This window comes from Anopheles coustani, chromosome 2 (assembly GCF_943734705.1).
Source record: "Anopheles coustani chromosome 2, idAnoCousDA_361_x.2, whole genome shotgun sequence".
In the NCBI taxonomy this organism is placed as follows: Eukaryota; Metazoa; Arthropoda; class Insecta; order Diptera; family Culicidae; genus Anopheles; species Anopheles coustani.
In genome coordinates this window covers 94,546,155-94,561,991 of record NC_071289.1, presented here as the reverse complement: position 1 = coordinate 94,561,991, position 15,837 = coordinate 94,546,155, and the positions used below count along the sequence as shown (strand labels likewise).

At 42.6% G+C, this 15,837-nt stretch overlaps 2 protein-coding genes across 2 annotated transcripts; one reads left to right on the top strand and one right to left on the bottom strand.

Annotated features, from left to right (window-relative positions):
- The first annotated feature begins 7,095 nt into the window (after positions 1 to 7,095).
- LOC131265388 (uncharacterized) lies at positions 7,096 to 13,709 on the top strand. Its single transcript, XM_058267647.1, has 3 exons — positions 7,096 to 7,100; positions 12,687 to 13,295; positions 13,358 to 13,709. The coding sequence occupies exons 1-3, from the start codon at positions 7,096 to 7,098 to the stop codon at positions 13,707 to 13,709; spliced, it is 966 nt and encodes a 321-aa protein (XP_058123630.1).
- A 274-nt stretch (positions 13,710 to 13,983) lies between these two features.
- LOC131262589 (probable protein BRICK1-B) lies at positions 13,984 to 15,126 on the bottom strand. Its single transcript, XM_058264632.1, has 2 exons — positions 14,921 to 15,126; positions 13,984 to 14,847 (listed from the first exon to the last, which is right to left on the bottom strand). Exons 1-2 carry the CDS (start codon positions 15,036 to 15,038, stop codon positions 14,738 to 14,740), a joined length of 228 nt encoding a protein of 75 aa, XP_058120615.1. The 5' UTR covers positions 15,039 to 15,126; the 3' UTR covers positions 13,984 to 14,737.
- Positions 15,127 to 15,837: the final 711 nt, after the last annotated feature.

The window sequence follows — 15,837 nt, the reverse complement described above, 5'->3', positions numbered from 1 at the left end:
TGAGCATGAAAAGAGAGTCCACTTCATTAATCTGCCCCATTCGAACTGGCTCACCGGCAGTTTGGATGCTCGAGCAGCCACAGCATGTTGATGGTTTTCGCTTGCTCGAATCGTTATCGAAGAGTTTTTATCCTTCAAACCACTGTACTGTGTGGGGGCACTGAACTTAAATGAGAAAAATATAAATTACCAATGCATCTGTTTTGATGTTGGGGCGTTGAAATTGCACGACGACTAGCGAAGATATGTCTCTTCGTTTATGGCAATTTGGGTTACACATGCAGTAAAATTCTGTGTATGTTCAGCTTGCCTTTGATGGAACATATCCCTCACCGGTAGGCATTTGGACTAGAGTATAATGAGATAATTAAAATCTTTCTCCAAGCAAACCTCTAACCAAGGTCCCGATGGGAATGAGATCGATTGGATTTCACTTTTATTACTTACGATTCAATAAACGTTCCTTGGTTGATTTGCATGTTCGCGAAACTCACTCGGAAATGTTTCATTGCAAGAAATAGGGCAAGAAAAACGCAACTTTTCACATTTCTTTGTATTAAAATTTATGGTTAGGAAACAATGGAAGCAAAACTTATTAAAACCGTAACAGTTTCAATCGAAGAAGAATTAAGAAATAAAAGGTAATTTATTATATGTGAAAAGTCCACTGGAAATGTCTATTTCAACGGTTTTACCGAAACAAATACTCACACGTCGGCGCACGTTGGTAATAAATATATCATTAAAATTAGCACAGTAAAGGGATAACAGATCTTTGACTTAGCCACCTTTAGGCACGTGTGTGATATTGTAGAAGCTGTCCATGCCCAATTATCATAATCATGTGTTTCCATCAAATTGGTGCTACACGATCGTTACAGATACGATCACCGATGGATAGCAAAGAAAGCATACTTAATTCAACCATCGGAAGTGAAATAAACTGGTAGCCGAAAAGGAAACGAAAGACAGCAACATTTTTCACGGGAAAACCAGGCAGTGACTCAAACTGTTTTGTACGTGCATTCAGATGGAGTGTAATCAATTTGAGCTAGCTAGGATTGCAAACCTAATGCGATTACATTGATTGCGAAATCTCCACACTTTCGCGCCCCATGTACGCCATTTTAATACACGCCGGGCAGTAAGAAGTAACTCCTAGCGAGCCAACGGTAATTCATCAAACCATCCCAATCTGGCCGGGCCTTACGGAGGCTCGATGAATCCGAAGAGGTTGCTCTTGTTTTGCCGAAGCATTATGGCTTTCATTTTTCACACTCTCCGGTGCGCGGGTAAGCAGGGTACGTTGGCGGAGGGCAGAGCAGAAATCCATCGCATATAATTTTGCATCCCATAACGTACAACATGGCGCGCTGGTGTCTACCGGTGGCCACCGCTCGCTGACATAATGGGAAATTGGACAGCTTGCGTAACCAAAATGGCCAAAAACTAAAAATGATCGTACGCGAAGAAACAGCGCGCAAAATGGGCAGAAAAAAACTTTTCTTTTAATATAGTGTCTTGATGCATTCCTACTTTCTTCTTAATCGATCGATATTCACTGGAACGTTGACGTCGTGCGGTCACTTTGGCGGTGATACAAAATATTACAACTTTACTAAGAGTTGGGACGTGGTACTTCTCTTTGAAAATTTTAATTTCGTTTAATGTTTTTATTCCATGCGGCAAGCAAGAAGTGAAGAAATTATTAGTAGCTATCAACAAACAGCCCTTGTTGCATATCTCGAGCTTATAGTTTGAGCCACATATATTTAAATTTTCTTTACTTTCACTGCCTCTGAACTCGGGAGAAAAATAAGCCCTTCATTGTACAAATGGAGCCTGCATTTGCTTGTAAAATAACAAGAGCGTATGCTGCATTCCAGATTCGCACACACGCGCGTTCAAACCGGCCGTCTAGTACACGAATGCACTGGCTACTTCACGTGTTCCATCATTATTGGGCCAGTGACTTGCACCGAGACCGGAAGCGGGAACCCGCTACAATCGTTCCCTTTAACCGTTCCTTTTTTCTAACGATCGATCGCAGATCGTAGCAGAGAAACGAAACAGGAGAAAATGGAAAACTGTTCCAAGTGTTGGTACTTCCAACCCACTCGACAAGTTGTTGGGTGGAGGGGAACACTACATGCAAATTACGCTCAATGAGCTCGACAAATTTACAAACAAACCAAGGTGGCGAGCGCTATAAAAAAAGGTGACGAGCACTGTGTAAAAGCATCCAGCGTTGTATCCACGAACTCGAGGGATTCTTTTTGAACCGGGAATAGCCAAGTTCAATGAGATTCGATGTTTTATCGATGTGCCTTTCTTGCACAGCAATTTGAATAGGGCTTTGTATGGTGTTGAAATTCCGTAATATTTTTCGGGGACGGCGCGCAACATTTTCCGTGTTTTCAAATGCTCACCGTGAATTTTCCACAACCACAAAATAATGTAGATCAAACAATCACTTACCTTGATTTCATCGGAAGGTCGTCGTTTCTCGCCTGAAGGTTGATGCATGGATTGAAGATTCGTTCCGGTTGCTTGTCGAAGGCATATAGATAGATTTTCCACCATCACCGGAACAATGATGGTGCCCTTTAATACCACCACGTTCGTCTCGCAGAGGCATATTCCGTTACATTTTCCGTGCACGACAACATTTTCTGTATTCTTAAATACTTGTCGTGAATTTTCCACAAACACAAAATAATGTAGATCAAACAATCACTTATCTTGATTCCATCGGAAGGTCGTCGTTTTTCGCTTGAAGGTTAATACATGGATTGAAGATTCGTTACGGTTGCTTGCCGGAGGTTGATAGATAGATTTTCCACCATCACCGGAACAATGATGGTGCCCTTTAATGCCACCACGTTCGTCTCGCAGAGGCAAATTCCGTTACATTTTCCGTGCACGACAACATTTTCCGTATTCTTAAATACTTGTCGTGAATTTTCCACAAACACAAAATAATGTAGATCAAACATAAGTGATTCCATCGGAAGGTCGTCGTTTTTCACTTGAAGGTTGATACATGGATTGAAGATTCGTTCCGGTTGCTTGTCGGAGGTTGATAGATAGATTTTCCACCGTCACCGGAACAATGATGGTGCCCTTTAATGCCACCACGTTCGTCTCGCAGAGGCAAATTCCGTTACATTTTCCGTGCACGACAACATTTTCCGTATTCTTAAATACTTGTCGTGAATTTTCCACAAACACAAAATAATGTAGATCAAACATAAGTGATTCCATCGGAAGGTCGCCGTTTTTCACTTGAAGGTTGATACATGGATTGAAGATTCGTTCCGGTTGCTTGTCGGAGGTTGATAGATAGATTTTCCACCATCACCGGAACAATGATGGTGCCCTTTAATGCCACCACGTTCGTCTCGCAGAGGCAAATTCCGTTACATTTTCCGTGCACGACAACATTTTCCGTATTCTTAAATACTTGTCGTGAATTTTCCACAAACACAAAATAATGTAGATCAAACAATCACTTATCTTGATTCCATCGGAAGGTCGCCGTTTTTCGCTTGAAGGTTGATACATGGATTGAAGATTCGTTCCGGTTGCTTGTCGGAGGTTGATAGATAGATTTTCCACCATCACCGGAACAATGATGGTGCCCTTTAATGCCACCACGTTCGTCTCGCAGAGGAAAATTCCGTTACATTTTCCTTGCACGACAACATTTTCCGTATTCTTAAATACTTGTCGTGAATTTTCCACAAACACAAAATAATGTAGATCAAACAATCACTTATCTTGATTCCATCGGAAGGTCGTCGTTTTTCAGTTGAAGGTTGATACATGGATTGAAGATTCGTTCCGGTTGCTTGTCGGAGGTTGATAGATAGATTTTCCACCATCACCGGCACAATGATGGTGCCCTTTAATACCACCACGTTCGTCTCGCAGGAAACCTTCAATCATAGAGTATAGAAGAAAAAAAACACTTTCGCTTTCAGTTTAATGGTCCAATATGCTCGCGATACATTTTGCTTCCCTTTGGGTGCATTAGGTGTTTCAAAAATGCATATCAAATGTGTCAAAAGCCGGATATGTTTAGGGGCCCAACAAACACTGGAAAAAACTGGTGAACGCTTTACTATTTCAAGTGAACTTAGGAGTAACTCCCAAAATGTGGCGTGCCTAATGGCAAGCAGAACTGCATTTGTTATCATCATAGTATCATTTTCATCGTACCATGAACCTTTCCTAATTGCATGTCGGTATTTCATATTTGTACAATTCCGAAGATAGTACATAGACATTTTTTCTCTATCTATGAGTTTGATGGTTTTTTGCTTTCATTTGAACTCCAGTGAGCAAAGAGGATTTAGAAGCTTCATTTATTTGTAAAATTTAAGCGCACTCTATCGTGAGTAGTGGGTGAACTATTTTTTCGATTTTGTGTGCGTCACACGCGCACAATCGGGGCGGCATTACTTACTTCATTCCATTTCCACGATGCGCTTCAATAATCCGCGAGATGCGCGTGATCGCTTTCCTCGGCGAGAAGAAAAACGTATGGTTCGGAAAATTTAACAGTGATTGAAAAAATCGTAAATAAAAATTGCGCACGTGAAAGAAAACCTCAAACGCTTCGGTGAGTTTTCATGCAAACGCATCGAAAGCGAAAACAGATACAAATTTGCACAAACCAAACAGTAGTGTGTTTTCCCTCCATCCGCTCGGCAAATCATGCCAGTGGGAGGTAAAAAGAAGCAAACAAGAAGGTGATCCCGGACTCACAGCTAACGAAAGATGGCGAGTGGCGGGATGCAGCTAACTCGAACAACACAAGCAAGAAGGTAAAATAAAAAAGTGATTTAGTAGTTTGGCTTTCGTTCCGTTTATTAAGTTTTCCTCGCGGTGGCTCCGTCCATGTGCCTCCACCTTCCACCGCCCCTTGGCCATGGGATTTGTGAATCTCGTCGCTTCCCCCAAGCTCAAGCGATCACTTTCCCTGTTTAACCGTTGCTGCTTTCGCTGGCGCGTATTTCACCTGCTGCGCAGTCTTGTGTTTTCCTGTACTTTGATTGAATTGAGATGAAATGCAAAAGACGGTTCGGTTCGTAAATCCCAAACTGTATTTCACGGTACACATGATACAGGAGTTCCATACGGGTGTGAGTAGGACCAGCCTTAACCGCTACAAATTAATTATCACATCAAATAATGATCGAACCAATTCACAGACTAATGTGGTTTTAGTAATTAATATCATTATGGATTAGTTGTTTTGTCTTTTGTTAGAGTGTAATGTTGCGGCAAATTTACATTTGTATCTAGCAACACATGGTAGAGCATTATTTTAATGCTTTCAAATTGTAAAATTACCATAAAATGCAAAACTTTCGATACGAATGCAATTTTGATTTTGATTTTGAAAGATTGTAAATACTTATGATCCTGATTTTCCCTTATTATTTATCATGATGTAGTTGCATTATTCCTTAACACTAGTCTCGGTGACAATCGGCGTAAAATAGTCAACAAAAGAACCTTTACTACATCATTGCTTTATTGGGCATCAGGCAAATATTAATCTTTTGCTGCAGTTTTTTTCTCGCTGTTCCTTTCTTTTTCCCTTTTCCAACATATCTGCCCGCCCGTAGCATTCATGAAATTGCACCCGATCGTCGTCATCATCATCGCCAGCCGTCGGTTCGTTCGCTCGTTCGTTCAGTCGATCGGGCGCGCTTTGGTGGGGAGGAAAAATGCTATATGCAGTACGCCAACCTCCTCCGAAACGCGGCACACTTCATCCCTGGAGGGGAAAATATAAAACTTTAAATTCGTCTGCACCGGCAAACATTCGAGTGGCAGACAGCGACCAAAAGGCAGCAAAGTGATTTCGCGAACTGAACCAGCGCTGGAGAGGCATATTTTGTCGTGAAAAAGGTGTCTATTTAATCTGTTCCGCTCGTGTTTGTTCCCTTGAAACAAAAAAAAACTGGGCAGTAATAGTTATTTATGTGAAGCGTTAAAATTAAAACCGATAAAAATTTAATAAACAATTGAAACAGAAATTAATTTAAGTGTGCGAGAAGACAAAGTGATGTGCATTCAAGATTTTTATTCGATGGCAAAGTAAAAATGGCCAGCATAAATGACACTATTGATGTCGTAGTTAGTGAGAATTTAGAAGAAAATTGTAACAATGGAAATTAAAAACTAAATAAATTATTTCCCATAAACCAACATGCAATGGTGAAAACATACAACCGAGTTGGAAAACAGCGGCCCAGATGCTTTAGTGAGAGTTCCGTGAAAAATAAAACATTCGGGAATATAAAACAAACATAACAAAAATAACACACGTGAAATCGAGAGTAAATCTACAAAGACTCGTTTGTAAATTTCCTCCCAAACTTCCTCCCATCCGGTTTCGTTATTTTTCAAACACCTCTTCACCGTCTTGAATCTCTCAACGACAGCCTCTTATGTTCAGTGCTCCATCTACACATTGCTGCATTCGTGTGTACGAACGTTGTGGTTTCCTTCGGTGCCGTTGATTCGTTATATGCGATTATAATCGAAAGCATAACAATTAACGAGCGAAAGGAAAGTGCAAGCGCTATGCTTTACTTTTCCGCCGCAACCAATTTCGTTGGTTCATTGTATCGTAAATTGTACCTCAACAAAAGCGATCGAGAGATACGGCTAAAGAAAATTACCGCTGATAATGTGAACTGGAAGCATACACTAAAATGCTCACTTTGAGTCTTAAGTGTAAATTACGTAGTGAAATGCTAGGCTCAATGAATGTAAATTTAGGAAGTATCATATCTTCCGAAATTTAATTTGCAGTTCATTGTAGAGATCTTTAGATGACATTTTAAGCCACAACCTCGATTGAAATACTTTTGCACTCTACAACAACGGATTCAATTTTGCTTCTAATGAATTTGTTTTTGCTTGCACAATATTTATTTATATTTGAAAAGGTTTAATTCAAATTATTTAATTTCAGCGACCCTGATATAGTATAGAAGAACTTACATTAAGTGGAAGCAGGGATTGTAATCTCTCATCTCACTTCCGGAACCTGTTGTCAATCGAATTTCTGCAATCATGAGGTAAGTTAACGAAGGAATCACCAAAGTAACTGTAAAATTCATAATGCATATCTGTTAGTTTTGGGTTCACAAATATATTGGTCCGATACTGCATAAGAACAACAGCTGAAGTAGAACGTTTCCTGCGAAGCGCTTGAATATTAGCGTTGAATTTCAAACGTGATTCTAAGCATACTTTGGAAATAGTCGTGCAAAATTAAAACCACCCCAGTGACATGAAAACCCCCAATTTCGAAAATGCATACAGCAGCTGGTGCAGTTAGGCCAATCGAGGTTCGTCGAGCCATTGCATGCGAAACATGCGGCTGGCAGCATGACTTCGTCTCCGTTTTCGGGCGGTCGTGTCTGGGGCGTGATTCCGACGCCAACAAATCGACCGGCGGATAAAGCTGAGGAAGGTTGACGACATCACGTCACGCCCTCGGGCCCTGGAAGCGACCCAGAAACACCGGGGCACAGCTTCCAGATGGCTGCGGGCAGAGGAACCTAGGCCTAAGCCCGACCACCCTACATGTGCGCAATAACTCGGCTTTGGGCGGATCGTGTTTCCCAACGTTGAAAATGATTTAAATGAGGAAAGTCTCTGTTTTGTTTTTATCCGTCACTACCAGATGGATGTGGATGGAGGTGTTGTAATAAATCCATCTTTAACGCAAAGGCCAGAGCCATACGATGTCGCTGCTCCATCGGTCGCTTGTCGATCGTTTGTTGACAAAATGATTGGTCGCGTTGACGCGCTGAAATGTAGTCGTTGATATCAGATCGTGGGTCGTGCGATAGTCCCATCGCGTTTTGGGCACATTCACCGAAAACCCAACCGTACTTTGCCTTTTTTCCGCACGATAGTGTCGCAAAATGGCCGACGCCAGTGGCCACATTTCCAAACTCGGTCAACGTTGTCGAGCTGAAGCTGTCCTCTTTTTCTCCCCAAGGGGAATGAACACGACCTGGACGGACCCTAAAATCGACACGAAGACGCAGCTCCGAGCGATTTAAAGACCTCTCGGCGAGCCGTTTTTTGAATGTTGCAGCCTTTTTGACCTGTAGGCTATTCCCATGGTTAGCTGCAATCTACCGAAACATATCTGGTAGATTTTCGATTGATGACAGCATATGTTTCTTTGCTAATTTTTGCAAATCATTCATACACATTACGACCCGAAACGAAACGAATGAAGAAAGCTTGACAGAAATGAAGTGAATGCATCCCTGATTTTTCGATAATATTGTTTTGAAGGGTTGTAAAACTCTATCTTCAGTTAATGTTCTACAAGAAATTAAATCGTAGTCGATGTTCTTAAAACACGCCATAAAGGTAGTGGAACCGAGTTAATATGAAAATCCAATTTAGTTAATCGGATTCATGTTGATTCGAGTTGCTTAGCCGCAGTAGCTAATGAATGAATAATTATGGGAGTCCAATATTTTAGAAAGTAATTTCCCCACATCTTCAAATGGTTTTCGGTCGGGCTGATCGAGTTTTGTCTCAAGAAAACCGCCGACCGCCTACGGTGTGTGGAGCATTAATGACATGCTATGGCAAGTCGCCAAACGCACCTTTACGCACTTGATGCTCGAGGAATTGCATCATCACCCTGAGGACATACGAAGTGGCCAAAAGAGAAGAAATAAAACGGCTACTGACCGACTGACCGACGTTGTCCAGAGTCCAGAATCCATCTTTTATCTTCCAAAGAAATAGGCAAGTAGTACTAACGCAGGACGCCCGATTGCGTAGTCGACAATCTGAAACGCGTTTTCAAAAGCCACCGAGATATGAACACGTCTTACTGCACTTATCTAACCGTAGGCCCCGATCTAGCGCTAAAATGATCGTTAAAAACCCGCTCTGAACAAGTCTGGTTTAAGTCGTTTTTTACTTCGTTCGGTAACTGATCACTTCGCTGCGGCAGGTTCGGCAGTCCCTTTTCCGTTTGCTTTCCTCCTGCGAGAGCCCACACCGATCGACGGATTGCACTTTCTTCGGGAAATTTACTTCTTTACCATCGCTCCCACAAGGCCCCACAGCATCCGATACCCGTATGTTCACAAATGAAAACGGTGCCGCCATGGATTCCAATTCGGCTTCTACGTCTCTCGTTTTCTGTTGAATTGAATTTTGACGATCGACGAGAAAAAGGGGGAAGGTGACTTTTTTTATTTTTCGCTTTATGAACCGTTTTTCATGCACATCGACGTTTCGCAGGGCAGGCTCAAAAGGGTCGTTTATTCGCGGTTCATAGTTTATGTAATCTTTCACCGATGTTCTCTCCCATACCCTTATTGTCCAGCTCGCGTATATGGAACTACATTTGTGCCACCTTCTTGTCCCTCCAGCATGCCAACGGCACAGAAACTGGAACTGGAATGGTGTCTTCAATACGCGTAGCGATTCCCAACTGGAAACTGGTCCGTGTATCATTTCTTTTTTGATCGTGCATCTGTTTTCTACGATGCATTGAGCTTTTAACCTGTCGATCCTGTGCAAGAAATTATCAAGCTAAATGAACACAAGAAATTATTTCCAGTAGTGCTCCATTCACCAACTGCTGTCCAATAATGCCAACAAAAGGCTAAAAGGATTTGTGTCACAATAATTAGCCTTAAAGAAATTCTTTTCCCACATGGATGGAAAAGATTCCCACAATAATCAACCTACAAACATGACTTCTTAGTCGCAGCAGAAGCATCTGGCAGAGAGTAAAATTGAACAGCGTTTACTGGTGGATCGTTAAGTGTGACTGAGTACAAGACTGAAGTTGCAGTGGCGGTTGCCAGCGGTTACGAATGGAGCTGTTTGGCTGCAAATTGCTGATAAATGATCGTCTTATACCTATCCTCCACTACACTTCCCCGACATCCTGACCGTAGGTTTTAAAGATCACGCTACCACGTGATGTGATGAACCGAGGCGTCCCCGGACGACGGTGGAATTAACAAAACGTGGCCCATCGGCGTAGGCTTGCTGAACCATCGGTCCGAAAGGAGTGTGGTCTTCGAAGATTTATCCTCGTGGAAGTTAATGGTTTTCTGTATTTGTGAATGTCAAAAGTTGCTTCCGAAACAAGTCGCATAAAAGCCACCATAAAAAAGAGCTACTAAGAAGAGTCTTCCACAAAGCTCCTGCAAGAAACAATAAATATATACATGTGAATACTTTATACATGTTTACTAACAAACAATTCGATCTGTGACCTGTAATCAATCTAAAAAAAATGCACAACTACTACACGAAATGTTAGAAAATGGTCAAAGATTACATATCCCGTTAACCGTTTTTGCCCTTCTATCGCATAAGAAGTGCTGCAGAGGTAAACGCGAGTCTAACACGTTCAAATCACAAACTGTTTCAAAATGAAAGTTTCCCGTCCAAATCCTCTCCTTCAACTTCGGAAAAAGTTCCGTCACAACACAAAAGATCCGTCCTACACACATGCCCGGGGGAACGGAAAATGGCAAAGTAAGAAAAAATTGCCATAAAACCTCCCATACAACTTTTGAATAGTAATGCTGCACATGCTTGCATTTGGCCCGCAAAACAACCATGAATTGCCCGTGGAATCTGGTATTTACAGAGAGAAAAGGAGATGGTTGAGGTTTATGACATTGTCCAGCTACCGGAACTTGAATCAGTTTACTTTAGAGTAGAAGAAACGGTACCAGATGATGAAGTCAACAGCTCATAATGGAACGGAAAACGTTAGTCATTGCCGTTTCATTTGTCTATGCCCTTTGATTCTCCTGACATGAGTTGACGCAGTACATTAGTATCTTTTTAAACATGTTGGGTGTAGACTTTCGAGCGCATTACATATTTGCTATCCGTAAGAGTTGGGGTAGGAACGAACTATTTCAACCATTTTCCGGCATCGTATACCTTTTCCAATGGCAGACCACAAAAGCCAGAAAATTTGATTAATCAATCAGTAGTGTATTGTGTAAGCAGCATCCGGTTCAGCGGGTGGGGGAAAGCAGTAGAAATTATGTGTGACTACATCAATGGCGAGCATTTGGCGTTCGAAATTTTCAGTCTACCCAATCGACGACAAATTTTAAGCCCGCACTTTCTAGCAAATCAGTCGGTTGAGTTTTCAAACGAACTTGTCGAAAGTTAGATGCCTGGAGGCGAAAAAGATTGTTTGACGAGAAAGTGTATTGGTTTTTTTATTGCTGAACTAATGGAAATTGTACTAAAACACGCTAGTGCTGCGTTTTGCTTAAATCCTAAATATTAAATTTTAATGCACCAAACACCAGAAAACTTTGATCAACAATCAATATGCTTGACGCGTTTATGTTTTATTTTATTGTGTGCATGGATACTGTTTTGCCCGCATGCGAATCTAGCTGCTAGCAATCATGGAATGGCGCATAACAATGGCCAGTTCAAATTCAAATGCATTATTGCACCAATGGCCTTGAGAATGGGGCTCTGTGTGCCCACGACCAATTGTGTCTGAATATGCATGCCCACAAGGTAATGGGGAGTGTAGGAAGCGTCACTGCACTTGACGGGCGAACTTCTTCAACGGATGGGTGGAGATGAATTTCGTGGCGATGCATGCAAAAATACACCCATTAGCTGGGTGTAACCGAAAGTAGGGTATAAATAATCACTCCTTAAAAACAGCCTTCCAGCAATCTTTGAGATCATCGTTGTGGACTGGTTTCGTACCTTTACGACTCATCTTGCGTTTAAAAAGTAAGAAAGTATCCCCAGCCTATGTTTGGGAACCTGCGCGTCGTGAAATATCGGCTTTCGACCGCAACGCAAAACCAAGAAGGCAGTTCAATATTGCTTTTTAATTCTACCGAACACCAGCAAATAACAATATCGCCTGCGTCTGTACTCTGTTGGGCTTTTTTGCTGTTGTGTAAGAGCTGCACGCACCCCGTGGGTGGCGCAGGCAAATGAGACGAAAAGTCGAAGACGATGAATGTCATTCAAGACCGTTGGCATTAAAACATGAAACGTAACACCGAGGTTAGTTTCTGTCGTACAGAGTGCCTAAGGGGTGAATGTGAATGATCTCATTTCGACAAAACAAAAAAACACATTCAGACACCATGTGGCCAACGCAGTCGATTAGAAATTGTGCCGATGCAAATGATTCGTATTTCACACAAACACGGCGACTCCATCATAATAGGATGCATTACAAGTGGCCTGGCGTTTCGTGTCTTCACTTCCCCATGGGAACCGCGAATCTCAGGAACACTTAGCGGATGGAAACGGTGTGCAGTGACCCTCAGCCTCGAGTCTCCCACCGACACAGACAGATGGGAACAGTTCAACAACTCGTGTGCGCACACGTGCACCGATGATGCATGTGAATTTCTTGGAGCAATTTTACACGTTTTCCAGTGAATGATACATTGTTCCTCGTTCGTTTCTCTCGCGAAAGGAATCGTCCAATGCCCTCCACAGTCCATGGATATCTTCATCGTCATAATTTGGGGAAAGCTTGCGGTGCTACCATTGAACGCACGGCAAACAGATCATGGCATACTGTAATGATGCCGCTCATTAAACGCCTACATCGTGCTCACTGTAATCAACCAGCACGTTTTTGTCTCCTTTCACAGATTAACACTTCAGCTTTGCTGCGGAATACTGCTGCTCTGTGTAGTATCTGGCCAGCAGTACAAGCAGCAGTTGTCCTCACCTTCATCAGTCACCTCCTCTTCGTCGGTCGACTCCGTGCCGGCGGCCGCCAACAACGTGCCTTACCGCTCACGACCGTACTCGAACCAGTACGGTAGCAGCTCGTCGGAGGAAGAGGAAGATGACCGGCCAGTGGCCACGTACAACAATCGCCAACAGCAGCAAGGAAACAACTTAAAGAAAAGCTTCAAGAAGCCATCGTACTCCAGCGAGGAGCTCGAGCAGGAAGAAGAACCCGACCGCTTGACGGTGCTGCTGGAAAAGTCGCAGTTCCAGTGCACAGGACGCACGACCGGTTACTACGCTGACGAGAGTCTCGGTTGCGAGGTGTTCCACTACTGTCAGGAGAACCAGAAACATTCGTGGATCTGCCCGGAAGGCTTCACCTTCCACCAGGTGCACTTAATCTGCATGCCACCGTCGGGTGATAACATTTGCGAGCAGTCGTCCAAGTATCACTTCGTCAACGACTATCTCTACAAGCCGATCAACATGGAAGAGCACATGACAAAGCCTAACGTTACACTAAGGTAAGCTAGCAACGCCCATATTCCGTTTCCTACCAGAAATATATATATTTTTTTATTTGTAGATACTCGGAACGTTACTATCCTGAGAACTTTTACGTTGACGAGCGTCACTATGACGAGGAGCGGGTGTTGCGCCAACACGAGGAACGCCATCAACCGCAGCAACCCGTGAAGCAGACGTACCACCATCAGCCACAACAACAGACGGTGCGCAAGCAGCCGGTCTACGCCACGACACCCTCGTCCTACAGGTTGTCATCTCCCCAACCGACGCACAGTGTCTACCGTTCACCGGAGGAAATCAATATCTCCCTGCAACAGCGACGACCAGCCGCCCAGCCCGGCTCCTACGTCCAGTCTACCACTCCACGCTACGAGGACGAACCGGAGTACGATAGCTATGAGCGGAAGTAAACTTCCTTGTGAAACAGTGAAACGCTCATTCACGGAGGCCAGTCGACTGTTACTGCCATTCCATGGAACCACAAGTGGAACCGAATAGGTTGTCCACCACCATAACCCACTTCCACTGGGTACAATGCATCCATCTTCCATTCGAAGCTGTTACTCGGGACTTTAGCAGATCGTCAACTAAGTGTAACTGTGTTCTGTTCGTTTTTAAACCAGATTTTATCAATATCTTTAAGTGTCAAGTCATACAAGCAACAACCAGACGAATAGCTGCTCTTTAGCTGTTTAGTAGAAAGAAGGTGGTATGAGGTACCTTGGATGCCCCTTCTGTGTAATATAAGCGATTCCGCTACGTCTCTCCATGAAAATGTTTGCGATTGTCTTCGTTTGTTAAGTATTAAATAAAGTGAAATATTTATTTTTTTTCATTTTTCGAATTTTGCTTACGGAATTGCACTTATTTCAGGGTTATGCAATTTATGTTTCCGGAATTGCTCAATCGGGTTTTACGTTGGTATGTTTCTTGATGGGAATTTAGACATGAACTGATACTAAATGGAACACATACTTCTCAAACTCACATAGAATTCAAAAGTATTCTGTAGGCTCGTCGCTTATTCCTAGCACATCATAGATTCGTTCACTATCAATCTTAAAGGAAATATACAGCAAACCATACGCACAAATAAACCCTACTGAATGATCGAGTTCGTCGTTCAAATCCAAGCGATTAGTCGTCCGAACGAAGGCGAGACTATTCCCGTTGTTGCCATTATGTTGCCTAGACCTCTTTTCATTTGCCTAAAACGTGCTATCAATCAAAAACGCTTCCGATCACATTCAATCTCAAAGCACCTAGCATCGCCGGTTGGGTCTATATGTTCATGCTGAAGTTTTCTCGCTTGTACGATTACGATTATGATTATTTGTTAACATAACCCGGTGCAGTCCACTCCTGACGATCGCCAATCTCTGGTGTGATTCATAGACGCAGGTAGATTGTTATTGTTCGTCGGCGACTTTCATTACTACTATTGCAACGTTTCGCCTTTGGTCACACACGCTTCGAGATAGTCAATCCGTCGCTCTAGGGTAGTTAATTTCTCGTTTAACACGGCGAGGCGAGAACGGCAGGACATATCTGCATGAATGTAGGAAAACCAATTGGTTAATTTGCCGATACAAGTAACGTCGTTCAATTCACGCATACGAACCGAACGAGTTGAGGAAGTCGGTGATTCGTTTAATACTGGCTGTTATCACTTCTATGTACTCCCGGTTGGCCCAATCTTGGTGGATTTGTTTCTGAATAGCTTCCCGATGGGCATCCATGTCGAATGGGATTCGTAGTAAGTCGCTTCTTAAAGGACTGATACAATAAATTAAGCAAAACTCTTTCGTCGAAAGTGACGATTTGCAAAGTTTACGATTTTTACATTTGACAGCTGCGCCTAGAGTTCCCACTGGGTTCATGCCGTTCCTTTAAATTAACTCAGTTCTTGAATCCGGAATCAAAGCGAATGGAACGATTCAACCGGTTCAAAACAATTATTTTGAATAATCAACGGAATTTCAAGTCACAATTTTATGCTTTACGTATAATTTTTCAAATGAATGTGCCTTGTATAGTGTGATTCTGCTATGTGACACATGCCTTTTGATGGACGGAGAAAGAACGAAAATGAAGACTCTTACGCTTCATCGGAATGGTTTCCCTAATAGCGAAAACATTATATGTACGATGGCTTTTTCCGCAAGTGGCACCGATACCAGTCTCGTAATCTCGTTGGTATACTTGTAATCATGTGAGCTAAACTAAATATCACACAAAAACCTACTGCATCAACCTATCACATTACAGACACATAGAAGTATTCTGTAAAAGCGGAAAACTGCATAACCGTATATGATTGTTAAGTTACCACAGAGCGCCATACACGCTTTGTTAAGAAGAGCTTAGCACATATTGTTATACCTATTAGAGTTGCCAATTCAACGCACTCAGTCCTATAAACAGCCTGTTTGATTCTGATCAGCTGGATGCAAGCCACGCTGAAAAAGTGTGCAATGCGCACGTTTTCTGAGCATAACACAAAACCTACACTGTCAACAACCTACTCACTTCCATTTT